At 43.6% G+C, this 26,245-nt stretch overlaps 2 protein-coding genes across 5 annotated transcripts in view; one reads left to right on the plus strand and one right to left on the minus strand.

Annotated features, from left to right (window-relative positions):
- Positions 1 to 19,784, plus strand: part of RYR3 (ryanodine receptor 3) — a 565,081-nt gene extending 545,297 nt beyond the window's left edge. For all 4 annotated transcript variants that reach the window (XM_055278588.2, XM_055278589.2, XM_055278590.2 and 1 more), the window contains 11 exons: positions 1,080 to 1,210; positions 5,830 to 5,872; positions 6,336 to 6,463; positions 7,184 to 7,244; positions 7,560 to 7,706; positions 10,542 to 10,676; positions 12,374 to 12,530; positions 13,412 to 13,476; positions 13,846 to 13,946; positions 17,834 to 17,885; positions 18,816 to 19,784. In XM_055278588.2, the coding sequence (XP_055134563.2) occupies positions 1,080 to 1,210; positions 5,830 to 5,872; positions 6,336 to 6,463; positions 7,184 to 7,244; positions 7,560 to 7,706; positions 10,542 to 10,676; positions 12,374 to 12,530; positions 13,412 to 13,476; positions 13,846 to 13,946; positions 17,834 to 17,885; positions 18,816 to 18,911 (1,116 nt within the window). In that variant the 3' untranslated portion in view covers positions 18,912 to 19,784. The remainder of the gene's footprint in view (positions 1 to 1,079; positions 1,211 to 5,829; positions 5,873 to 6,335; positions 6,464 to 7,183; positions 7,245 to 7,559; positions 7,707 to 10,541; positions 10,677 to 12,373; positions 12,531 to 13,411; positions 13,477 to 13,845; positions 13,947 to 17,833; positions 17,886 to 18,815) is intronic.
- A 124-nt stretch (positions 19,785 to 19,908) lies between these two features.
- AVEN (apoptosis and caspase activation inhibitor) overlaps positions 19,909 to 26,245 on the minus strand; it is a 182,158-nt gene continuing 175,821 nt past the window's right edge. Inside the window, exons 4-6 of the mRNA XM_055278593.2 lie at positions 24,575 to 24,670; positions 21,170 to 21,530; positions 19,909 to 20,411 (exon numbers count right to left, since the gene is read on the minus strand). Coding sequence (XP_055134568.2) covers positions 20,296 to 20,411; positions 21,170 to 21,530; positions 24,575 to 24,670 — 573 coding nt within the window. The 3' untranslated portion in view covers positions 19,909 to 20,295. The remainder of the gene's footprint in view (positions 20,412 to 21,169; positions 21,531 to 24,574; positions 24,671 to 26,245) is intronic.

Genomic DNA, 26,245 nt, shown 5'->3' on the forward strand with positions numbered 1-26,245 from the left:
AACCTTTGCCACCTTCCTATCGTGAGTTTTTCATTTTATCAGTGTTATTTCATTGTTTTAAAGAAAAACAGGGCAAGAGGTAACTCTTTACAAATCACTGTCTGAATTTTGTTCTTTTGTTTTGGACAAAAGCAATGTGGGGTACATGCGTATCGTGGGTTTGGAGATAAAGGTCTCAAGGATGTTGCCAAGTAGCCAGTGGCATCTCAGCTGGAGATGAGATGAGACGCCCTAGCTCTGTCTGAATTAAGCTTTTCTGGCTAGAGGAGCTGTGTCGATTGTGACTTCTCATTTCCTGGGATTTCAGCAGTATCCTCTGGCCTCATTAACTGTCCCATGTTTGGAGTGTGTGTGCACTTAGTGATGGTTGGGGCAAGTGGATTGTTTTCCAATCCCTTTCTGCGTTCCCCTTTGGCAGTAAGTCCTTATAGCCATACCACTATATCTAGTCTAAAATAAAATTCCAATTATAAAAGAATGGAGAGTGATAGTAGGAAATAAGTACGCCACTACCTGGAAGGAGCTCTTTACGGACAGAATCTCCGGAAGAAAACTTCAATACAGAAAGACTGAATCCTCTCATTCTAACTATGAAACCATGTTTCATTAACTACCTTCAAAGCCATGAGATAAATATGACCCTGTACATTGAAGGGAGTTGGAACATTTCATCATATTCCTGTGGCTGGCCGATCTGTTCTAGAATGGTTTATTGTCATTTTTAAATATTGGTTCAACTCCAGCTGAGGAGTCTTAGGAGTCCTACCTAACTCATTCAGCCCTGGGGCTCATCTAGGCGTAGCCTGTACGCTAGCATGGGTCAAGGAGTCTAGTTTGTATTAGTATTAGCTATCTAACTGAAAACTTAAAGGGTGACCCAAATCAGATCAGCTTTAAAGAGGTAAGTATTTAGCCAAAGAAAATCATTTGGCTTTGATCCCACAACTAGGCACCCTAAGAATTCCACTATAAGGAGATTGCTGCTCTGAAGTTGGAAGGTTAATTTGTGACAAATACCTGGGAGCAGGTGCTTTAATCACAAAGCCTGCTCTGAGTAACCATCTTCTTCCCACTCCTAGGTGCCTTTGGTGGTATTCAAAAGGGAAAAAGAAATCGCCAGGAAGCTGGAGTTTGATGGCCTATATATCACCGAACAGCCATCTGAAGATGACATCAAGGGGCAGTGGGACCGCTTGGTGATCAACACACCGTGAGTGTCCCTCTACCCCAACCTAAAAGGGAGATGGAGTCTCTACTGTAAATAGAGTAACTCTTTCCTCCTGGCCTTAAAACTGGTTAATATAAACTTTCTTTTGGTTTCTGGGACTTTTCTCCCTTGCCTCTTCAATAAAGCCACTTACTGCCCATCAAATACTTGTATAGACTTCTATTAGTTTAATGGGGACAGAAGATATTATCAGAACGTACTGAGTATATTTGATTTAGACCAGACAGTCCAGTACAATATTGCTTAAACTAGTTTTCTATGTTCGAGTCACACAGTGTTTCCAGGGCTTAAGTGGCCAAGGAGTCTAGAGATCAAGGTGATCAGCTTCAGCTTTTCCATAGCCTTCCATGGCACAGCACTGCTGTAACTGCCATCTCTGAAGTCTTCTTTTTTTTCGAGACAGAGTCTCCCTCTGTTGCCCAGGCTGGAGTGCAGTGGCGCGATCTCAGCTCACTGCAAGCTCTGCCTCCCGGGTTCACGCCATTCTCCTGCCTTAGCCTCCCGCGTAGCTGGGACTACAGGCGCCTGCCACCACGCCTGGCTAATTTTTTTGTATTTTCAGTAGAGACGGGGTTTCACCATGTTAGCCAGGATGGTCTCCATCTCCTGACCTGGTGATCCGCCCACCTAGGCCTCCCAAAGTGCTAGGATTACAGGCATGAGCCACCGCGCCCAGCCTGAAGTCCTCTTCTTAACCAAATAGCCTGCTTGGTAAGAGACCTCGTCTTAACATAAGATTGAGAGGCACTTACATGGGCAGGTAAATAGAGCCGTCTGGTAGGGATGTGAAGACCCGTAGAGGCAAGCCTGCCTTCCTGTAGGCATGTGGCGCTGTGTTGGGAAGAAGGAAGAGCACTGATTGACAGGCAGATGACACCAAGGCTCTGAAGCTTACTGGTCTGTGAACTTGCACAAGGTAATCAAGCCATCTCAGCCTTAGTTTCCTGATCAGTAATAGAGGGATGAGAATATCATCCTGCAGAGGATTAATGAGTGTATGTGTCAAATGCTTGGCAAATGCCTGGCACGTGGTAGGCATTAAGCTGTTACTCATTCTCTTTCTCCTAACTATCCAAAAAATGGCCATCACCATTAGAAAATGTCACGCTGTAATGACAGTTGATTCACAAAGTAAGTGACGGTTTCAAGATAAATTAATGTGGTAAAAGAAATAGGGCCAAATAGTAAACAAAGGTGACTGTGTTGAAACTTTTAGGTGTGCCAATTAAGATAGGCATGTTAAGAAACAGCAACCCTGACTCCAGGGGAAGAAAACTGTGTCCTATCCAAAGATGATCAGGCAAACTAAGAAGCAGCTCTGCAAAGGTACAACTAAGCATATTTCTTTATATTCTCCAGAAAAGGAAGGCTCTTCTCTTAGAAGGGGGAAAATGTGAACAGGCACATCCTCACATCCTAAGTCTGTCCCTGCCTCCGGGTCCCCTGCCAATCTTCTCACACAAGGAAAAGCACTGTTTCTGATGCTTTGTCATTACATTACAGAAGTCTTAGACACTATTGAACAGTGTAATCCTTTGGTAAGCTTTGTGCAATCATCAGTAATGCTTGTGTCTTGTTATACAAGGGGATATGGCCTAAAAGTCCCAGTAAGAAGGCAGTTCAATTTCGGCTGGGCGCAATGGTTCATGCCTGTAATCCCAGCGCTTTGGGAGGCCGAGGCAGGTGGTTCATGAGGTCAGGAGTTCGAGACCAGCCTGGCCAACATAGTGAAACCCCGTCTCTACTAAAAATACAAAAAAATTAGCTGGGCGTGGTGGTGGGTGCCTGTAATCCCAGCTACTTGGGAGTCTGAAGCAAGGAGAATCACTTGAACCTGGGAGGTGGAGGTTGCAGTGAGCTGAGATCGCACCACTGCACTCCAGCCTGGGTGACAGAGTGAGACTTCATCTCAGAAAAAAAAAAAAAAAAAAAGGCAGTTCAATTTCTAGAAATGTATCCTAAGGAGATAATGAGACAAGTACGCTAAAATGTCCCAGCAAAGGCATTTCTGAGGACTTCAGGCTGGGCGCGGTGGCTCATGCCTGTAATATTTTTTACTTACAGTGGCTTGAACGTCCATGAGTAGGAAATGGATAAATAAATAGCTATTTTTTAAAATTTTAGATAGACCAATGTTTAATTTTTTTTCACAATGGCATCATAGTACATGTTCATGTTTTGTAACTTGCTTTTTTTCAGTTAACTGTATGTCATGGGAGCTTTCTTTTTAAACATTTTACTTTTATATTGTTAAGCACACATAACAACATATAAAATGTATATGTACATTTTACAATATAATTATAAACCAAAAAGGTTAAAAAATAGAACATTACTGAGAGCTTAAAAATCCCCTGTATTATCCCCCTGATCATATCTTCCCAACCCACAGCTATCTACATTTTTGATGTTCATTAGTGGTTAGTAATATTAATTCTTAAATAATTAGCAATCAGTGATATTAGTGATATTCATTCTCCTGCTTTATAGTTTTCCCACTTAGGTATTTGTCCCTAAATATATTTTGACTATTTTGACTACTTGGAACTTAATATAAATGGAATTATACTATATACATTATACTGTCACTTGAATTTTTTTTAGCATTATGTTTGGGAACTCACCTATGTTGATGTATATAGCTATAGTTTGTTCATTTTCAAAGCTGTAGCATTTTCCATTATGTATATTATCACATTGATCAATTTTCCTGACAGTAGATATTTCAACTTGTTTTCTAAAGTTTCTGGCTTTTATCAACAGTGCTACAGTGAACATTCTTATACCTGATACACAATTCGAATGATTTCTCTAGAGTATAGACCCAGGAGAGAAATTTGCTGAATAGTAGGATATGCAAAATGTTTGTTCCAATTTATACTCCAAACAGTACTATATTCGAGTTTCTTCTTCTCTGCTTCTTTGCTGGCACTTATTGTTGGCAGATAATTTTGCTGATCTAGTAGGTATATAATGGCACCTCATTGTATATTTCCCTGATTACTAAATGGGTTAAGCATCTTGTACTTTTCCCCTGAACATTCATGTATAGATGCACTCTTTATTTATGCACTTTCCTTCTGAAGGTCTATTCTCTATGCCACACTTTAAGGACTAGTAACAAGTAAAAATCTGTTTTCTACCTTCAAGGAGTTTGCATACCTAGTCAGGGGACAAGAAATTCAGAATGCTCAGATGAAGGTAAGACCATATCTATGAAGGGGTCATGCCCAGAGCCTGTGGTCCTTGGCCCTTCGGCATCACTTGTGGAATCTTCTGCTTAGGACAATATACGACCAGGCTGAGTTGTATGTTACCATTTGTATAAATGAATACCTCCTTAAGAGAAAGGAGGTATCAGTGTGGCAGAGAGAGCATGGCTTGATTTTTATTTGTTTTGTTTTCAATTTAAATGCAGTACATAAAAAAATCAAGTAGCAATGTACAAGGAAGAAAGTCAAAATAATTGTTATTTTCATCCCCCAGAGATAAAATATTAGCAGTTTACTCTGTAACACCAGCATTTGTTTTTGCTTTCAAGTGGCATTTAAATGTTTAAGACAAACTGCTTTAACAAACCAAAAACAAGCAATACTGCCAACCTGTTGGAGGAGAGGCAGCATTTGCTGGGGTTATTCTTCTGAGAGGTCAGTGAATAATGGGAGGTCTCCATTTCCTTATCACCAACTTGGGTGGTATCTGGAGAATACGGAACTGTTGTGTTCTAGAACCAAAAAGAATGAATCAAATAAAGGAAAACGAAAGTAAGAATGCATGCACCAGAGGCCAGAGGCTCCTAGGCTGCAATCCAGCCTTACAAGGAACGCCCACAGGAAGGATTCAGTAATTCTGGATAGGAACAACATATTTTCAATGGTTTTTGCCAACATTCCTGAAGATGACAGTTCTTTCTTAACTTTAACAATAAGAAATATTTGCAGTGGAGCTGGTACAAGCTACAGAGAGAAGAAAGATCATCTCTCTGGGGATGTTAGGGGATGGTACAGAACCATCTCCAAAAAAGAAAGGGATCCAACTCCTGGAGGAAAGCAGGCCCTGCGGCATTATGTGGGAATAGAAAATAAGAGTGGAAAAGCACTCGGCTTAAAAAATCCGATGTAAATAAACTAACGGTGATTCCCTGATTGGAAACTCCATATAGTTAGGGACTTTGTCTGCACTTTCCACCACATCCCACATCCCGCATCCCCATTATCTACCCCAGTAGCTGACATAAACTAGTGACTCATTGAATGGAATGCCTGTGTTTTCTGTAGCATTTTGTTTCTGGTTATACTGGGATTAGGGAAAGGATTTAGAAACATATATCTGTCTCTGTCTAATCCGTCATTACAATTCTTGGCTCCAAATCATAATTCTGAGGCAGAAACTGCCCAGTGGCCTTCCGAGTGTTTCAGAAGCCAGTACAAAGTATTGTAGACCTGTGATGACTCTGAACGTCAATCAGATCTTAAATTCTTTGGTGAGCAGGACACAAACCAAAAAGATCCCAGATCCAAGCACTCAAACTGAAACGTTTCTTGATGTGTTTTCCTTGATGTTAAGAATGAAGAACCAACCTTTTTCATTTTGTTTTTCAGATCTTTTCCTAATAACTACTGGGACAAGTTTGTAAAGAGAAAGGTATGCCTTGTTAGTGGGGGTGAGTTCTGTGATCACAAAAAAAAGTGGTGTATGTATTTTAAGTTTCCCACATACAAACATGAGTAAATGTGATGCTACTTTTATGATAATATCTCAAGAAGAGTAGGTCACAGAAGGGGTTGGATATGAACATACGTAGGTTTTTGGCTTCATTCATATACTCATCTGCCTTAAACAAGTTAACACAGTCCTCATTGTTTTCTGCATAGTAGTAGATGTTTTTTCCCCTGCAAATCAAGATATCAGTATCAGCTAAAAAAGCAGTTATTTGTCTTCATTGCTTTTTTCTCTGGGTTTTCTCTTTTTTCTACATTTTGAACTATGTCTTAATCTACCCCTTGGAAGATTGCCCATAGGGCAGCAAAGCTCTGAAGACCCCAGAGCTAGAAAGTATTTGGTGGTGGTGTGTGGCCTGAGCTCACTCTGTCATCCTTTGTTTCAGGTGATCAACAAGTATGGAGATCTCTACGGAGCAGAACGTATTGCTGAACTTCTGGGTTTGGATAAAAATGCTCTTGACTTTAGCCCAGTAGAAGAGACCAAAGCAGAAGCGGCTTCTCTGGTGTCATGGTACAAAAAGCTTAGGAGTTAAAATCCGAAGCAGCTAAAATAGATCTTTGCTTTTCCATTCTTCTTCAGTTGCTCCAGGGAAAAATCACAACCGTGTCTTTGTTCTCTCAGGCTCTGGTCTGGCTTAGGTGTTTCTTCTAGGTTCTAACATACTGGGAGAGCACTGCTTTAAAAATTTGAAGACTAATACATTTTTATGCCCTATAGAGCTGAAAAATAAAGACTAATTAAAATTTCAGGTTGGGCTGGGCAAGGTGGCTCACACCTGCAATCCCAGCACTTTGGGAGGCCGAGGTGGGCAGATCACGAGGTCAGGAGTTCGATACCAGCCTGGCCAACATAGTGAAACCCCGTCTCTACTAAGAATACAAAAAAAAAGTAGCTAGGCGTGGTGGTGGGCACCTGTAGTCCCAGCTGCTTGGGAGGCTGAGGCAGGAGAATCGCTTGAACCTGGGAGGTGGAGGTTGCAGTGAGCCGAGATCGCGCCACTACACTCCAGCCTGGGTGACAGACCGAGACTCCGTCTCAAAAAAAAAAAAAATTTCAGGCTATGTGATTCAACTGTTCTCTTGTCTCATGGGGAACACGTACAACTCGATAAAGCTGAGAGCCGTATTTAGGTTATTAAGCCTGAGAGAAAAAACTTACTTTCTCCCCCTTATTAAGCACTTAACTACCTCTTGACATTTTTAAGTTTTAAAATTACTTGTTCTTCTCTAGGCTAAGTTCCATAGACATGAAGTACCATATCTGGAAACTTGGAGTTGTTTTTACTGACAATGTAAGTACTGCACCTGGAAAAACAAAATTCTGTACCCCAGGTTCAGGGATGTCACAGAGAAGCAAGTTATGCAGGATGCTCAGAAGGGTTCAGGGATTGTTTATCAAAGACCAAGAGCCTTATACGTGCTGGGGGAACACTTATACAATGGTGTAAGGTAGATGGGGCTCGCTTGGCAGTTCTTGGGCCAGCTCACAGCACTTCAGTACCTAAACCCCCTCTATCCTCAGTGTGTCCCCCAAAATAAGAAAAAATCGTTTAATGAGCACATTATGAGGCAAAAATGCTTAAAAGTTTGCTTTCTTCCATTCCCAGTCCTTTCTCTACCTTGCCTGGTATACAACCATGTCAGTCCTGGGCCACTACAATAACTTCTTCTTTGCTGCTCACCTATTGGACATCGCAATGGGCTTCAAGACACTGAGGACCATTCTGTCATCTGTAACTCACAATGGCAAACAGGTATGGTTTCTACTGATGCAGAACAGAATGGACCTGTATATGCATAGGAAAAAAAAAAACAGCAGGTAGTGTACAGTGTATGACAGGAAGGAATGTGTCATGGTATATAATGTACTTTTCCTGGCCAAACGTTTGAACTAATGGTGATTGTTTTTGCAAAATTGTAGCCAATTATAAATGTAACTGCAACCATCATGTAAAAAGCATAAGACCTTGATTCAGTGACCCGTGACATTTAGATCAAGCAGGGGAGGGAGTGAGGTGATGGACATGTCAGAATAACCTTGGAGATTTTTTTTTTTTTTTTTTTTTTTTTGAGACGGAGTCTCGCTCTGTAACTCAGGCTGGAGTGCAGGGGCGGGATCTTGGCTCACTGCAAACTCCGCCTCCCAGGTGCCAGTTCAAGCAATTCTCCTGCCTCAGCCTCCCGAGTAGCTGGGATTACAGGCACATGCCACCATGCCCAGCTAATTTTTGTATTTTTAGTAGAGACGGGGTTTCACCATGTTGGCCAGGCTGGTCTCAAACTCCTAATCTCAGGTGATCCACCCACCTCGGCCTCCCAAAGTGCTGGGATTACAGGTGTGAGCCATCGTGCCCGGCCGGAGATCTTTTTAAGGTCTACCCCTTCCTCCATGAATCTGATCTATTCCCTGGAGGGTTAGCAAGTAGACATACTGTACACAGAAGACTCCCCAGGTATTTCTGGTATCTGCATCCAATTAAGAGCCAATGATTTCAGACACACACACACGTATATGATTGTTATGTATTATACACATAGTACACATTTTATGTGTGTGTATATATATTATATAGTTAATACATATATATATATATAATCAAGAAATAAATTGACTCTGACACTATATAGAAGACTGGATATTGATGAGACTGGATATAGCAATGGCTATAACCATATTAAAATCTTCTAATGGCTTCTCCTTGTGTACAGATTCAAACTGTTTAGCATTTCATTCCTCATTAAGTACAAGTCTGCGTATGACAGACATGCTCCCTCACATCTCCAAACCTTTGTACGGGAGAAGGAGAAAAGACGGAAGTTACAATGTGCCAAGCTCATGCCATGTCCCAGTTACTCTGACAGCCTCACAACTACCTGGTAAGGTAGACATTAGGCTCACTTTACAGATAAGAGAACTGAGGCTCAGAGAGGCTAAATGTCTCACCCAAGACCACACAGCTGCTAAGTGGCAGAGCTTAGATTCAACGCCTTTTCTTCCCTGATGCAAAGTCCAAGTTCTTTCTCTTTTTTTCCTAAACCACCTGCCTTCTGTGAGGTCTGCTCTCCAAGGTTTGAGTGACTATTCCTCTCAAGTCTGCTGAATACATTTCCTCTGGTGCTGATCTTCACACTTAAATGCCCACTCCCTTTTGTGTGGCTCCTTGAAGGCAAAGTTCTGATCTTGTTGATCTTCGTATCTCCTAGCTCAATGCCTAGTCCTTGAGAGAGGTCAGATGTGCAGGTCCTGTGTACTCCTCACTTAAGCCACTGAACTCTCACTCCTAAAGCCTGGAAGTAAGCGTGCCCTAGGACACTGCAAAGGGCCTGGGCAGAATTCTCTGTAATAAAAAGTGTGACTCAGCTCCACCACTGTAATTCTTAGAGTAACTTCAAAGTTGTGACAATTATCCAGTGCATGATTATTTATGAAACAGCATAAGGTAGGGATACCCACCAGTCCAAAGAACCTTTGGTTTTGTGTTTTGTTTTGTTTTTTTGAGACGGAGTCTCGCTCTGCCACCAGGCTGAAGTGCAGTGGCGCGATCTCAGCTCACGGCAACCTCCGCCTCCCGGGTTCAAGCAATTCTCCTACCTCAGCTTCCCAAGTAGCTGGGATTACAGGCATGCACCACCATGCCCAGCTAATTTTTGTATTTTTAGTAGAGACAGGGTTTCACCATGTTGGCCAGGATGGTCTCGATCTCCTGACCTCGTGATCCGCCCACCTCAACCTCCCAAAGTGCTGGGATCACAGGCGTGAGCCACCCCTTCCCGGCCTGGGGTTTTTTAAGAAGCAGCATTAGAGCAGAAGCTGCATTGTGAAGCCTCAGGTAACAGCTAGCTCTGTATGAACAACAACGAAACACAATATATCCCTCCTCACAGCACCTGCACTATTCAATACTTAAGTTCCTTTATATTTTACTTACGTCCAATCTAATACCCTATACATTAGTCTGCTTGGGCTGCCAGAACGAATTACTACAGACTGGTATTTTGTTAAACAACAGAAATGTCTTTTTGACAGTTCTGGAGGCGGTAAGTCCAGTGTCACGGTGCTGGCAGGGTTGGTCTCCTTGGGGGCCTCTCCGTGGCTGTGGACAGCCACCCTCTCCCTGCTGCTTCCCCTGACCGTCCCTTCACGTGTGCCTGTGTCTAGCCTCCCTGTGTCCCCAACTCCTTTTCTTCTAAGGACACCAGGGAGATTGGTTGCGGGCCCATCTTAACAGCCTCACTTTTAACTTACTTACTCACCTCTTTGAAGGCTGTATCTGCATCTCCAAATACAGTCACATTCCGAGGTACTGGAGGCCAGGACTTCAGCATATGAATTTGGGGGGACACAATTCAGCCCCTAACACCCCATCATTACTCTTTTCTCCCAGTAAGTCCACTTCTCTTTACCTGTGGTCCCATCTTTCCTCCTCTGCTCATGGCCTGATAGCTTTCTTAGCTGCCCTCCACCCCTTCCCCATTTCCTCTCCTTGCTGGTCCTCACTGTTCCTCCTTGTTTTCTTAGAGTCTCCTGTGAACCTTTCCAGGTAGAGAAGACCCCACTCCTTTTCCTTTCTCTGTCCTCTCATTCCCAGTTGGTTCTGACTGTCGGTCTCCTGGCCGTGGTGGTTTATCTCTATACTGTGGTGGCTTTCAACTTCTTCCGCAAGTTCTACAACAAAAGTGAAGATGATGACGAGCCCGATATGAAGTGCGACGACATGATGACGGTGAGAGCCCATGCACTGCGGGGCCACCCCGCCCCACCACCTCACTGGGAAGAAGGGCTGTGTGGGGGTGCTCTGGAGAACTAAGTGAGAGCTGTAGAGTTAGTTACAGAGCACAGCAGAGATTAGAGTAGAAGACAGATGTCTCCTCCGAACAGGAGTGTTCTGGGAAGACAGAAGTGATGGAGGTCGGTTTCTTTACCACACATCTGAGCCCCGTGGAAAGGGAAGCACCCTGCACGGTGGGGTCATCATTAATCTATTTTTTTCTGGGGTAAAGATGAGACATTATTTTATTTTTTGAGATGGAGTTTCACTTTTGTCGCCCAGGCTGGAGTGCAATGGCATCACCTCGGCTCATTGCAACCTCTGCCTCTCAGGTTCAAGCGATTCTTCTGCCTCGGCCTCCCTGGTAGCTGGGACTATAGGCATACGCCACCACACCTGGCTAATTTTGCATTTTTTAGTAGTGATGGGGTTTCTCCATGTTGGTCGGGCTGGTCTCAAACTCCCAATCTCAGGTGATCTGCCCACCTCGGCCTCCCAAAGTGCTGGGATTACAGGCATGAGCCACAGTGCCTGGCCAAGGTGAGACATTATTATGAATGAAACCTGTGTCTAAATTTCATGGGAGTCGAGCTTTGATCGTTGTCTCTCAGAACAGAGAGCAAAGTCCCATGGACCGGGATTGAGCACTTGATTGATTTCAGCAAGCCAGTCGGGGGCTCTTTGTGGACAGCCACCATTGGCTGAAGAACGTGACCGCAGTAGGATCAGGTTTGGAGGTGGGGAGGGGGAGTCCTGTCAGGCCAGATCTTCATGAGAAAAAAGGCACCGCCCAGAGTAAGCCAGCTTGGCTGCAGCAGCATCTCCAGTTTATTTTGCCCAGATTTCAGAAAAAGAACCTGTGTCTCAGGGTCAGGGAACAGTGAACTGCCCAGTCTGTGAGCATTTCTATAAAAGAGGTAACATTTCTTGACAAAAAACTCTCCATGTGCTTTCTTGGGCCAAGCACCGTCATGAGACAGCAACCCTAGCCCCTAGAGTGCTAGCATGAGCAGCATGTCTTCAGGCTGCCCCTGGCTTTTGATTTTCCAGGTATAAGACAGTCCTTTTTTTGTGAATCTAACCCATCCCATCAGGTGGAGAGACAGGGTCAGTGCCTAGATTGGCTCAAACCTGCAGAACAGGAGGAGCAGAAAGGTCCATTATCTTTGACCTTCCTGCTGCAGGAATCCCTGCCTTACCTGGTATAAGGGGAACGCAGATGAAGAAGAGAGGGGGCCTTTTTTGCAGTTTGTAGCACAGCCTGAAGGCCAGGCTAACACGCTTAAAATTAAATGAGGAAAGATTAATATCTGGCATAGGCCATACTCACCAAGGCTTAAAGATCTTTTAACTTATATACACCTTAAATGAATTCTGTTCTATCAAATAGTTCAAAACTTTTTTTTAATGGGCCTAAAAATACCTTTTAAAAGCCTAAATGTAACAACAGTCTTTCCATCTTTGTAGATATCAAACTGTCCAGAGGGTGCAGTGGACAGCAGCTAGCAGCATGAATACTGGTACCTCTGAAGAGTTCCCCTCTCCTGGCTCAGGGCTGCCACAATCTGACCGAATCATATGAATGATTTGAGCATCTTGCTAAAAACAGAACTGTGACTTTTGCCTAAATCTCCATTATTTTTCTTCTCTAGTGTTACCTTTTCCACATGTACGTGGGAGTGAGAGCAGGAGGTGGCATTGGTGATGAAATTGAAGACCCTGCTGGTGATCCTTATGAAATGTATCGCATTGTCTTTGACATTACCTTTTTCTTCTTTGTCATTGTCATCTTGCTGGCCATCATTCAAGGTATGATTGCCAATTATGTTGAGTATGAACAGGGTTTAATCTAGTTCTTTTCACTTTCTTGCATCTATGACTTAATTGGTTTATGAAGAAGTGTGTGAATTCATTTGCTTGTTAATTTAGCAAGAGCTAATTTAGCATCTACTATACCTGAGGCTTTGGCTATATATAAAGCCAAAGACACAACCAGGCACAGTTATAAGAAGCTTCATCCATACAGAGGAACCCCTTCCTTCTGTTCCTCTACTCTGAATTATTTCCTCCTCACTTCTGCTTCTGAGATCTCTCCTGTGGCTAGTCTTGTCCTCTTCGTTTTCTTCCCAGAGAGGGAGGTGGGGCAGGAGCAGAGGAGCTGGGCAGTGCAGGGGAGGGGAGGGGAGGGAAAGAATGATATTTTAGTCAATAGCTTGTCAGTCAAGACTGGAGAAAGATGACGAATTTAGCTTGAGTCATGCTGAGTGGAGGAACCTGTAAGACATGCAGGTGTTGAGGGCTAAGAAGTGAAGGAACTGAGGAGGAACCCTGATCCACGTGGCTCAATGTCAGCGGGGCTAGGAGAAGAGGGGGAAGAGGGAGAGCCTATCACACAGACTGAACACAAATAGCTAAGCAAAATAGGAGACCAACCAGGGAGAAGTAGAGAGGAAAGAGTTTCAGGGAGGAGCATGCAGTTAACAGCACTGCATAGTGTAGAAAGGTAGAGTTAGGAGAAACAATGAGAAATTGTTAGCCAGGATGTAACACTGAGAAATACGAGTATTATTTTTCTAATTTTGCTTTGATAATTCACTTTTTTTAACAGAACAAAGTAGCTTCTTCCTTTATCATTCCTCTACCCCTGAACCACTAAACAGATTGCTTTGTCTTTGTATTTAAAATTCCAGGTCTTATTATTGATGCTTTTGGAGAGCTGAGAGACCAGCAGGAACAAGTGCGAGAAGATATGGAGGTAATGTTCCTCTAACTACTAATCCTAGCTCTATTTTAATATCCCCAGAAGCAAATAGATTTTTTAAACAATAGGTTTTTACTATTACTTAGGGCCAGTACTAAGCAAGAACACAGTTTGTTTTCCATGCCCTGTGCTCTGCACCCTGCCATACCTGCCACTCTGCTGCCTCCTCCACTGTCCCACAATCGGAGGGAGCAGTATCCTCAGCTAATCAGGAGCTAAGTGTGTGGCACTACTGAGTGAACGACTAATAGCCAAAAGCATTAGAAAGTTTTCATTGTCCCTCAATTCAATAGAATCATGACAGTTTTCTCTCCTGCCTATATTATGCCAACAAATGCCTTTTCTGCCTGTTATTTTTCTTAGACTAAATGTTTCATCTGTGGGATTGGCAATGACTACTTTGACACGACCCCTCATGGTTTTGAAACACATACATTACAAGAGCACAACTTAGCCAACTACTTGTGAGTATTCTTGGTTAACAAAAGTGATGGCAGTTGTAGCATAAATAAAGCCGATTATGTCATATAGTTCAGTCTCTGCTGGAAAAAGAGTAACCAGAAAGGAACTTCCAGGAGTCCCCATGAGCCTGTACCTTTGTCCATAGACTCTGTCTCTCCCATGTGTGATAGACGTGTGTTGTAGACAATTCCTGCTCCTAGCAAAAGGCCAGCCCCTCACCCTGTGATTGGATTCCATCCAGGACACATACCTCCAGCAATTTCTCTTTCTCTACTGGACTTCTATCACCATATAAATATGCTTTTTTTTTTTTTTTTTAAATCCTAAACAAACAAAAATCTGTGGCCCCACTTTTACTTCCAATTATTGCCCTACTTCTTTTTCCCTTTCAGCACAAATGAAAGCTGTCCATGTTCACTCACTGTCTTCAATTTTTCTCTTCTCATTCTCCTGTGAACCTCCTACTGGCAGGCTTTCCTCCCCACTACATCTTAAGATTGGGTCTTGTCAAAGGGGCCTTTAACCTGCATGTTGCTAAATTCTGTGGTCAGTTTTCAGGCCTCAACATGTCTGTCTTTTCTCATTAATAGCTAAGCCCTATGACCTGGGATATTTTCGGGCATTTCTGTTTTCATACTGCCTTTTTTTGTTGTTGGCCAGGCTGGTCTTGAACTCCTATCCTCAGGTGATCCGCCTGCCTCGGCCTCTCAGTGCTAGCATTACAGGTGTGAGCCACCGTGCCCGGCCCTTTCATACTGCCTTTTTTTTTTTTTTTTTTTTTGAGACAGAGTCTTGCTCTGTCGCCCTGTCGCCCAGGCTGGAGTGCAGTGGCGTGATCTCGGCTCACTGCAAGCCCCACCTCCTGGGTTCACGCCATTCTCTTGCCTCAGCCTCCCGAGTTTGGGACTACAGGTGCCCGCCACCACGCCTGGCTAAGTTTTTGTATTTTTTAGTAGAGATGGAGTTTCACTGTGTTAGCCAGGTTGGTCTCGATCTCCTGACCTTGTAATCCGCCCGCCTCAGCCTCCCAAAGTGCTGGGATTACAGGCGTGAGCCACCGTGCCCAGCCTCATACTGCTTTATCCCAGCACCTAGAACAGTGCCTGGCACCCAGTAGGCAACTAATAAGTGTTTCACTTATTCGACGGTAAAGCATTCACTGAATAACAAGTTACTTGAACCTATTGGGTGCTAGGGACTGCCTATAAAACTTAAAAACTTAACAGAATTTAGAGAGTGTATAGATTTTATTACCTGATAACTCAGACCCTGTAACTGATCATTTACAAGAAAAAAAATAAAATGCTGGGCTCTGTTCCCCAGCCTAGCTCTTCCCGCTTCTCTCTATATTTTGCAGCTTAGAGAGTCCTCATCTTTCTTTCTCTCCTTTCTCTCTTTCTTTCGAGATAAGGTCTCACCCCATTGCCCAGTCTCGAGTGCAGCGGTGTGATCTTGGCTCACTGCAACCTCCACCTCCCAGGCTCAAGACATCCTCCTGCCTCAGCCTCCTGAGTAGCTGGGACAGGTGCACCACTAATTTAGCACCAGCTAATTTTTTTTTTAGTAGAGAAGGGGCTTTGCTGTATTGCCCAGGCTGATCTCGAACTCCTGAGCTCAAGCTATCCACCCACCTTGGCCTTCCAGAGTGCTGGGATTACGGGCGTGAGCCACTGGGCTGAGCCCTCATCTTTCTTCCTTTTTTTTTTTGAGACGGAGTCTTTCTCTGTCCCCCAGGCTGGAGTGCAGTGGCACGATCTCGGCTCACTGCAAGCTCCGCCTCCCGGGTTCACGCCATTCTCCCGCCTCAGCCTCCCGAGTAGCTGGGACTACAGGCACCCGCCAACACGACCGGCTAATTTTTTGTATTTTTAGTAGAGACGGGGTTTCACCATGTTAGCCAGGGTGGTCTCGATCTCCTGACCTTGTGATCCGCCCGCCTCGGCCTCCCAAAGTGCTGGGATTACAGGTTTGAGCCACCGCGCCCGGCCTCATCTTTCTTTAGGACAGAGCAGGCTCAGCCTTTGGAGAAGGCATTGTCAGAAGTGGCAAAGATACATGTTTTTGCTGGGGGATGAGTTTAGGTCAAAAACATGAGTTTTGTTTTTATTTATTGAGACAGTCTCTCTCCGTCTCTGTACTATTCCAGAAGTATAGTTTTGTTTTTATCATAGATAGCTGGGGGAATGCCAGTGTAATTTCACTTGCTCTGTGATCCGTGTCTTGGGTTTGAGTTTGTCTGTGACACATAAGTATCCCAGGGGGCTGAACTCTCAGCTCACATTACATGATCTCAGAGACAGTTTCCAAAGGAACCAGGCTCGTGCCCTTCAGGAAAAGGATTGTGAGGTTAGTTATATGAGAAAGTAGAAATTATGTCCTTCTGAGGGTGGAGAGTGCAGTGTGGAGTGCAGTGGCGCCATCTTGACTCACTGTAGCCTCCACCTCCTGGGTTCAAGTGATTCTCCTGCCTCAGCCTCCCAAGTAGCTGGGACTACAAGCACCTACCACCATCCTGGGCTAATTTTTGTATTTTTAGTAGAGACGTGGTTTCACCGTGTTGGCCAAGCTGGTCTCAAACTCCCGACCTGAAGTGATCCACCTGCCTTGGCCTCAGCCTCCCAAAGTGCTGGAATTACAGGCGTGAGCCATCACACCCGGCCTCAAAAACTTGAATTTTAAAAAGATAACTTTAACGTGCCCTTCCTCATGAGTATTTATCATCAATTCCCATTAAGAGAATATACATCTTAATGGACGTGAATGAGCCCATGGCCACGTGTCAGGACCCATGGGTTACAGACCAGTGGAAGGATGCTGTCCGTTGGGCTGGAACCCCTTCTGTGCCTTCCCATGGCACTGTTACACTGGTTTCTTTCCTGTCTCTATCCCCTCTAGGAGCAAGCTTGAGGGGAAAGAACCCAACTTTATTCGTGTCTGAGCCTCCCACCCAAAATGGTGCTTTGTTAAGTAAATGTGCTAGGCAAGGAATGATGTCCTAAGCCCCTAAGTATCAAACAGGATAAAGGGATTAACCCTACTTTCTTTCTCAGTAAACGAGAAGGGGAAAGACAATGAACATACTTAGAGCTGCTACTGTGAGCCAAGACCTAAAGCTCTAAACACAGGACCACCCTGACAGAACTCAAGATCTGGGGCTCAGACTCTCCACCCTCAGAAGGACATAATTTCTACTTTCTCGTATAACTAACCTCACAATCCTTTTCCTGAAGGGCACGAGCCTGGTTCCTTTGGAAACTGTCTCTGAGATCATGTAATGTGAGCTGAGAGTTCAGCCCCCTGCCCCCTGGGATACTTATGTGTCACAGACAAACTCAAACCCAAGAACGGATCACAGAGCAAGTGAAACTACACTGGCATTCCCCCAGCTATCTATGATAAAAACAAAACTATACTTCTGGAAGAATCAGAGCAACTCCATGAGATTAAATACTTTCTACCTTTTCCATGACAGATATTCTTGAGACACACACATAATTTCAATTCTACATTTTTATGAGATGATAAATGGCCTGTTAAATATTCTATGGTAAGAATTTGGGCTACCATTTTTATTGTTTTATTAGAATTTTGTTAACAATAAAATGGTGGCCAAAATGCTACCTACCTTGCAAGTGATCTTACTTAGCTCAAGGTTTAGGGATGTCAAAAAGCATCTCTCCTCACAAAGTGGCTAATTTCGGGATTCGTGCGTGCTACTATTAGAAAATGATGGTTTGTGTCCTTATGCCACACTTCCCTGATCCTTAAAGTCACTGTAGACAGCGTGGGACCAACTAGCCTTTCTGAGCCCTGATTACAGTTAATCCATGCCAATGAACTTGGGTCTTGACCAGAGTATCTAATACTATCTATCTTTTCCTCATTCCAGGTTCTTTCTGATGTATTTGATTAATAAAGATGAAACAGAGCACACGGGTCAGGTAAGAAATAAAATGCCTTCAATTAAGAATCATACACCCGTGTTAGATCTCCCTTTCCTAAATCTTGAGACTTAGTAGGGCATAGGTTATCTGAAATAGATAGATGGCCCCATTAATCCCGTGTATGCATTTTTCCATCACCTTTTTGTGACTTAGTAAGAAGCCAAAGTCCTCCTAGTTATCCTTCCCAACAAGCACTGACATTTTCTAAACGCTTATAGCTACTGCTTCAGACTAGAAGAGCTGGAGGTGGGGAGAACATTATGGAGAAAAAGACAATGAGAAATGGAGTGGGTGGCTGTAACAGAGCAGAAAAATTAGAGTACAACAGAGTGAGAGACAGGCTAAGAACAATAAAGACCTCATGTGTGGGTGACACAGGAGCCTGGAGGTGTGCATGTGAGAGGATGAGTGAAAGGATGTGTCAAATTTTGTGACTAAATGTGAAAAAGAAACAGAAAGGTAGAGAGCAAGGGAGGAAAAAGTCAGTTATCAAATATTCAAACATCACTGGCTTTGTAGGAAAACTTTACAGCTCACTCATTCAATGGGAGAGGTACCTGGTTTCCAGCTCTGGATTTAGCAGGCAATAAACGTTCCCTCATGCATTCCTCCGTCTTCCACCAGCGGCATGGAATCAGCTTATTGCTAAATCTTTAAGTATGTTTAGTGGCAAACATTGATTGGTTTCAGTTTTGCTTGGGGCAGAGGGGGATTTTTCTCCTTCCCTGCCAGCATGTGTCAGGGAGACATGGCTTCTTGCTTCCCAAACAGCCTGTGCTGGGAATAGAGCAAGAATGAATGTGCAGGTTTGGCCTCATATAAATTCACATCAGTCTTCCTAAAGGGAGCCACAAAGAACAAAAACAAACTGGGTTTTAGCTTTTACTGTGGTTTAAAAATAAGCACCCGTTGTTCACATGATTTCAGGAATCTTATGTCTGGAAGATGTACCAAGAAAGGTGTTGGGATTTCTTCCCAGCCGGTGACTGCTTTCGTAAACAATATGAAGATCAGCTTGGATAAATCTGAATGAAAGAAGCGCCACAATTCTGGACAGTCAACTTCCCATGAAATAAAGTCCTCCTTTTACAGTTCTGCAACATATCTGAAATGTGACATTTTCTAAATGCCTCCCTTAAAAACAAAAAAAACTGCTGAAAATCTGTGCTATTTTGAAATTGATTTGGCTTTTTGTGCCTAATGGACATACACTGTGGGAGAGAACCTGTCAAAATGTTGAAGAAGGAAGGCGAAGAATCAAGTAGTCTCTAGGCAAATGGCCTTCAAGTTTTCCAGTTCTGAGCTAACTACTTTGTTGGGATGGAAGCATGAAGGAAAGGGCTAGAGAAGTATGAAGTCTCAAATGTGTCATACCTGAAATTTTAAACACTGGAATGTCATCATGGTATCCAATTTGTGACTCATCCAAAAGATAATAACTGCAGTCTAATTTTTCCCATGGTACTTGCTAGTGACTGTATCCAGAAAAGCTTTAAGCAGTTAAAGAAACAGAAAAAAACCAACACTTTGTCGACACTGAAATATCGATTAAGTGCCTTAAAACCTCTTTAGATATAGCTATGCAAGTTTTTTATGTTTGTGTTCCAGGACAGTTCCATTCATTAGTTGTGATCTTCTGTCTTACTTTATGAAACTGCACTTGAAGGTGAAACTGCACTTGAAGGTTATTCATACAAGTTTTTTTAGTAACAGCTGTCAGTCAACTGCTGTTATTAGAAGAAAAGTACTGTACTGAAACTTCAGAAAAAATCTCAACCTTATGCCAAAATGGAGTAATGCTTTATGGTCCCTTGTAAGTAGTGGAGCTGCTCTGTTTAGGTGAATCTCCTCAAATACAATGAAGTGCCCACTGCAATAAAGTAATACGTACCAATACCTCCATGGTCTGGCCTCTTGGAATGTACCACTTCTGGTTGATTCTACAACCACTCTGTGACTGCTGGGAAAGGGGACATGAGACAAATTGCCCAGGGCCCCACACAAGAAAGGAAAGGAAAACTGGACAGACCAGCATTTTATTTTGGCCAAATGCATGCCTTGTTTGCATCTATTCTCTTAATCAGCAGCAGCACCTGCTATGCTGTAAACACTGGCTATGCTGTAAACACTGCAAGGAAGGAGGCTAGAAACAAGGGCCAGAGTCTATCTCCTGCCCCTAAGGAAATCTATTAGATTACTAAGCCAGAAAAACAAATGCAACAAGCTGCTTCAATGTATTCTTTCGGATGTCAAACACACACAGAGGTAGGCATTTACTGCTGTGAGCCATGAACACACTAGCTGGGGCATGCTTGTAAACTGGCTGGTCCTGAAGGACAGACAGCCTTATGCCCACCTGCCCTTAGAAGGCAACCAAGATTTGCTTCAGGCACTTTTCTTCCCCTTTTTAGGAAATCATGCTGTCCAGCCAGTCTTCCAGCTCTTCCTCGGTAACAGTTTTGGAGGTACTTGGTTGCTCAGGTTCCATGTTCTTTTCTTCAGTCACAGATGGTTTTGCACAAACTGGGGAAATAAAAACAATGTTAACACCCTCAGATGAGTCCTAAAATTGAAGATATAATTCAGCCCTAATTATTACTTTCCTTACAACAAGGGGAAACATTCTCATTATCGTTACTCCCTAAGATGATACAGTAATACCTAAACAAAGCTGGGTAGGGATTTGCTCTTTATTCTGAAGTTGAACTTCACACCTCGCTAGTTGGTTTTTTTTTTAAAGACCAACAGCTCAGTTTCCTTTTTACTATTATTGCAGCAGTCCTGGAAAATTAAAGGATCTCAAATGCAATATATGCATGTGGCAATCACCTTGGGCCCCTCTACATCAGATGGGCCACCATCTCACAGGACATGCAGAAATCAGAATGTGGTGTTCTTTTGTCAAAATATAAGATTGAAATAACAAGAAAAAAGTATGAAGAGGTGGCCTGTCGGTCAATTAAAAGGGCCACTGCCAAAAAGCTGAAGGCTACAGGTATCCTAATGCCTTCTGATAGCGGAAATTCCATTTGCAGCCCCAGGTTTCTACTGCAGTGAGGCAGGTAGCAGCTTTGGAAGCTCGGTGTGTCACATGAGAGGAAGGTTGTCAGAAAGGTCAGCTCAGGGGGAAGCAGAGATGTGAGCACAGAAATAGATGTCAGTGGACAACACTGGATCGATGTCAGACACCCAGAGGGATGTGTGCGGATGTGATGCGGGCGGGGCTGTTCTTGAAAAAACACCAGAATCAAGATTCACGGGGAATAAAATGAAAGCCATACCTTCTTCCTCTTGGACCACCTCCCCATCTTCCTGGGATTTCAGGTCCTGAGACGTCTGATCTGCTAAGATGTTATCTCCCTCTTTTATAGGTGCATCTAAATTAAGCAACAGATCTAGTTCTTCTTCCAGATGGTCTCCTGCTAACTGCAGTGGGGAAGTGGGTTTCTGAGAATCCCTTGAAGGACCCGGGCTTGGGTTGTCTTTGCCCAGCAACACAGGGCAGCCAGCAGCCACAGATTTCAGCTCAAAGATGGGCCCCCTTCCTCCAGGCCCCAAGGGCCCCTTTAACTGCATCCCTAATCCCTTGCCATCGTCAGTTCTCTTTGGTTTCACCTGAGGAAGCTCTAAAGGAACTGTAGCCTGAAAGAGAAGTATAAAAACTGAGTTAAAAATGTGAGTCTTGCCATACTGGCTTAAGTAAATACATAGGAGGCTAAAGGAAGCCATCAAACTTTGTGACATAGGAAACTCAATTCAGATAGTTCACAAAGTGGCTCCTTTCCAGGCCCTGGCGGGGGCACCCTTCCTAATATCTGGGGTAAATGTGGGAGACCTCACTGAAACATGCCAGCACTGTGCCTCCCACTCTCTCTACCTCGACCATGTGCTAACTAGCTCAGATTTGGAATGAAAAGATCCATGTCTTCCTAGCCCTGGCCTGAAAACTGCCAGTACCATACATCTATTTGGCTTTACACTTAAATCTGTAATGAGACATGAACATCTGTAAAAAGTCACCAAGAAGTGGCCGGGCACGGTGGCTCACACCTGTAATCCCAGCACTTTGGGAGGCCGAGGCAGGCGGATCATGAGGTCAGGAGATTGAGACCATCCTGGCTAACATGGTGAAACCCCATCTCCACTGAAAGGAAAAAAAAAAAAAAAAAAAAATTAGCCGGGAGTGGTGGAGACTACTCGGGAGGCTGAGGCAGGAGAATGGCGTGAACCCGGGAGGCAGAGCTTGCAGTGAGCCGAGATCTCGCCACTGCACTCGAGCCTGGGCGACAGAGCGAGACTCCGTCTCAAAAAAAAAAAGTCACCAAGAAGTAATTAGCAAATCAGATCTGTTCATTGTATTTAAGCGCACTAATATAAAGGTGCAGTAACAAATTCACCAAGAAGAGTCTCCTACCAACATCAAGTAAGAAAATGCCAGACACAAAAGAAAATACACTATTTGATTATATGTGTAAAAAGTTCAAAAGCTACAGTATTAGAAGTTAGGTGAGCGAGTGCCTTTTGGGGAGACAGTGACGTGGAGTGTGTATGAATGGTGGCTTCTGAGGTGCTGACAATATTCTAAGTCTTTATCCGGATGCTCATTCCATGGTTATACTTACATGTGCACTTTTCTGCATTAATGTTATGCTTTAATAGAAGTTACAAACTCCTCCAGTGATTGTAATATAAGGTTACAATCTAAGGCTGAGAATCACTGCTCTCGAGAGAAGGCTCCAGGGACTAGCAAGGCCTCATAGTGGGCAGGTTCAGAAGTTCAACCTCTACTGGAGGTCCTGACCCCTTATTTTTACATAAACATCCTGAGCAGACATGTAAGACGGTATGGCTTTATATACAAACAGGAATAAATATCCAGCAGAGTCAGTCAGTTGTACAGGGCAAAGCTGGGACATGGTCCTCTATTCTAATCTTAGAGTCATTTAATTGGTCTGGGGTGGGTGTCTGGCCTTGTTTTTGTTTGTTTTTTAACTCCCCAGGTGATTCTAATGTGCAAACAAGGTAGAGAATACTGCTCTACAGCATGGGTGGGGGAGAAATGTTTTTAAGTGATTTAGCTAGGATTTCAGTATCACATAATTATTTTATACCTTTACTCTAATGCCCGCCACTGACATTACATCCTTCACTTCAAAGGCTCACAACCACTTCCTCTCTGTCCTGACTCCTGAAGCCTTTATCTCAGCATTTCCCTGGTGAGTTCTGCTAAACATTCATCATATGAGATCAAGCCAAGCACTTCAGAACTTTGAACATCACTGGACATCAGCAGAAGAGCCACTAGTGCTCTCCCAAACACCCCCAAATGTTTCCAAAGAACCCCCAGGGCAACCCCCCATCAGAGGCAAATGTAATTCTTTCTAGTTCTCTACCCTGTCCCTAACCGTCCTCCATCCCTGAACTCTGCCTGCTGTCCCAAATTTTAGACTAGTAAATGCAATACAGCAAATGAGTGGGTAACCAATTCATTGCTATGCTCAAGCTTAGCATCACATTCACCCACAGAAGGAAGTTGATAATTTCAGTTGCCAGGATTCTACTTAAAATCAGTACGTCCCAGGGTTTCACTTTTTTTTTTTTTTATCGTGCCAGAATTTTGAAGTTCTTCATGGCATAATCTTCGGGCCTCCTCCCTCTCTTAGTTAATCAATTATCAATTATCACTTCATCCTGTTACTCCTGAATTTGTATTTCTAGCCCTTGATGTAGAACTATAAAGTTCAGCATTCAGTTGACTATTATTTCCACTTGGCACAAAGTCCAAAACTCACCCTTCCTGATCCTACCTACCACTGAGTTGCACAATCTACAAAGTCTTGAATTTTTTCTTGACCACTCTCTCCCAATTTCCAACATATAGTCAAATCCTGTTAATTGTACCTTTGAAGTACCTCAGTACAGCCCTCTTCTCTGCCATCTCTACCATCATTACTGTAGTCCAAGCTACAGTACTACTCACCTGCACCTGTACAACAGCCTCCCCATGTGCCTCCCTCACCTGCTCTGTGCATGTGTATGTGCACATGCAGACTTACCCCCACACATGCACTCCAATCCCACAGTCTTCTCTACTTGGCAGCCCTATCATTTTTATTAACGCAAAGCTGACTGGGTCTTTCTCATTTAAATTCCAGCTCAAATGTCCTTATGCTTTAGACCTCAGCTCATCTATCACTGCTTCAGAAAGCCATTCCTAACCACACCACACCAGAAACTGATTTACTCTAAGAGCACACTGTACTTCACAGGATGTATTACAATTTGTATATGTTTGTGTGACTACTTGATTAATATTCATCCTTCCCAATAGATTAAGTTCCAGAAAGGCAGGAACGACATCTGTCTGTTCACCACTGTGTCCCTAGTGCCGAATATAGAGCGTGATGCATAAATATTTTGAGTAAAATAGCCAGACTTTATATTTTACATTTCACTCAATTCCACTATATTTGATCCTTTAAAATGTTTCAAATATAAAATGTAAAAAAGTAACTTCAAAAAATTTTTGGATTCTCCTTTAAACTTTACAAAATGCTACCTTGATATGAAACCCTCAGTTTTATAAAGGGAAGCTGACACTGAGACATCCTGCTGAGAGAAGTGTTCCCCTCTTTTTCTCCTCCTGCCCTAATCCACCCGCTTCAAGAGGGCTTCGGGATTTTTACCTGGACCAGTTCAGCAGCAACGTTGAGTCGGAGGGAGAGAGGCAGCTCTTGAAGGGCTCGAACCAATAACTCACTATCCACGTAAAATGCTGAATTCTACATATATATATATATAAAAATAAAATGTCAGGTGATGATTATGACCTTTTGGAAATAAAAGAAGAAACTGTAAATAAATAATCCACTGGAGTTACATTTGGCTAGGAATAAGTCACACCATACATCACACTTGATGTGTTAGTTTCTGCATCTCCACATTATGATCAGTAAAACCAAAGCTACCTTCTTGAGTCACAGCTCACACTGTCAGAGCAACAACAGGGCAATGATCACCTTCCCATCAAGACTGTCCAGGCTGGGCGCAGTGGCTCATGCCCATAATCCCAGCACTTCAGGAGGCTGAGGCGGGTGGATCACCTGAGGTTAGGAGTTTGAGACCATCCTGGCCAACATGGTGAAACCTTGTTTCTACTGAAAATACAAAAAATTAACGGGGCATGGTGGCTGATGCCTGTAATCACAGCTACTTGGGAGGCTGAGGCAGGAGAATCACTTGAACCTGGGAGGCAGAGGCCGCGGTGAGCCGAGATCGCGACACCACACAACAGCCTGAGCAACAAGAGTGAAACTCCATCTCAAAAAAAAAAAAAAAAAAAGACTGTCCAGTAACCTGGAAACAGTGGAGGCTTTTGCAATGACTGACAAGCTGAAAGAAAAGCAAGCATTTAATGAAATCTAACCTGATCTCTTCCCTAAATTCAGACTGCTGGCCTCAGAAGAGGAAAGGGCTGTTTAGGCAGTGAGAAGGGACTGACAGGTGTTGCGAAGGTTTCAAACGAGCTGGTCTCCTCAAAAAAAAAGAAGCCACTTTGTAAGAAGGCTTTCTTTTTTGGTCACCAGTTTGCCCCATAAAGGGCTAAAGCTGAAGAAGGCCTTAGATATAAAGTTAGCTGCAGTGAATTGCTTTTAATACTAAACTGTGAATTTTTAAAATAGGTTTAATTGGAATAATAATAAATCCACATTTTCTACACGTTTTAAACTATTCGCCGCATTATTTTTGCCTGGGTAACCCAGCTCACATGTCAGCCTAGTCAACCCTGGCAGCCACTCGCAGTTGAAGTAGAGGGCCTGGCCTACAACATCTGGCTGCAGACAGGAGCACACAACACCCACTAAGGATGCTATGAGGAGGGGTATAAAGAGAAAGGAGACACACCAGTGCTGGGAGAGGGGAGCCAGTCCTGACTGTAGGACAAAGCCTTTCTGTCCCCCTTCTCTGCCATCAGTGTGCACAGGACCCTGTCTGTGTGGTGAGAATCTGCAAGCCTGAAGCTTCCTCTCTGGCCAGGAATCTTAGACTCTGAGTCTCCAGTATCTGTATGAAGGCACACTCTTTAGTAAGAAAAGAACCTGCTATATACTTCACTTTGCAGCTAAAAAACATACCCTTCAATGAGACCATTACATCCTCCCCAGAATCTACAGCAATTACTGTCCATATGAGCCTGGGGCCCAGAGACCATGTGTACATGGTATGGTGGAGTAATAAGCTGGGCAACTTTTTAAGATACAGGTTCACAGGCCTCACCCACAGAACTGGACTCTCTGGGTGGGGTGGGGGGGAGCTGGGAATCTGTGCCTTTAAAAGCCAGGCCCTCAGGAACGGCC

Source organism: Symphalangus syndactylus, chromosome 5 (assembly GCF_028878055.3).
Source record: "Symphalangus syndactylus isolate Jambi chromosome 5, NHGRI_mSymSyn1-v2.1_pri, whole genome shotgun sequence".
In the NCBI taxonomy this organism is placed as follows: Eukaryota; Metazoa; Chordata; class Mammalia; order Primates; family Hylobatidae; genus Symphalangus; species Symphalangus syndactylus.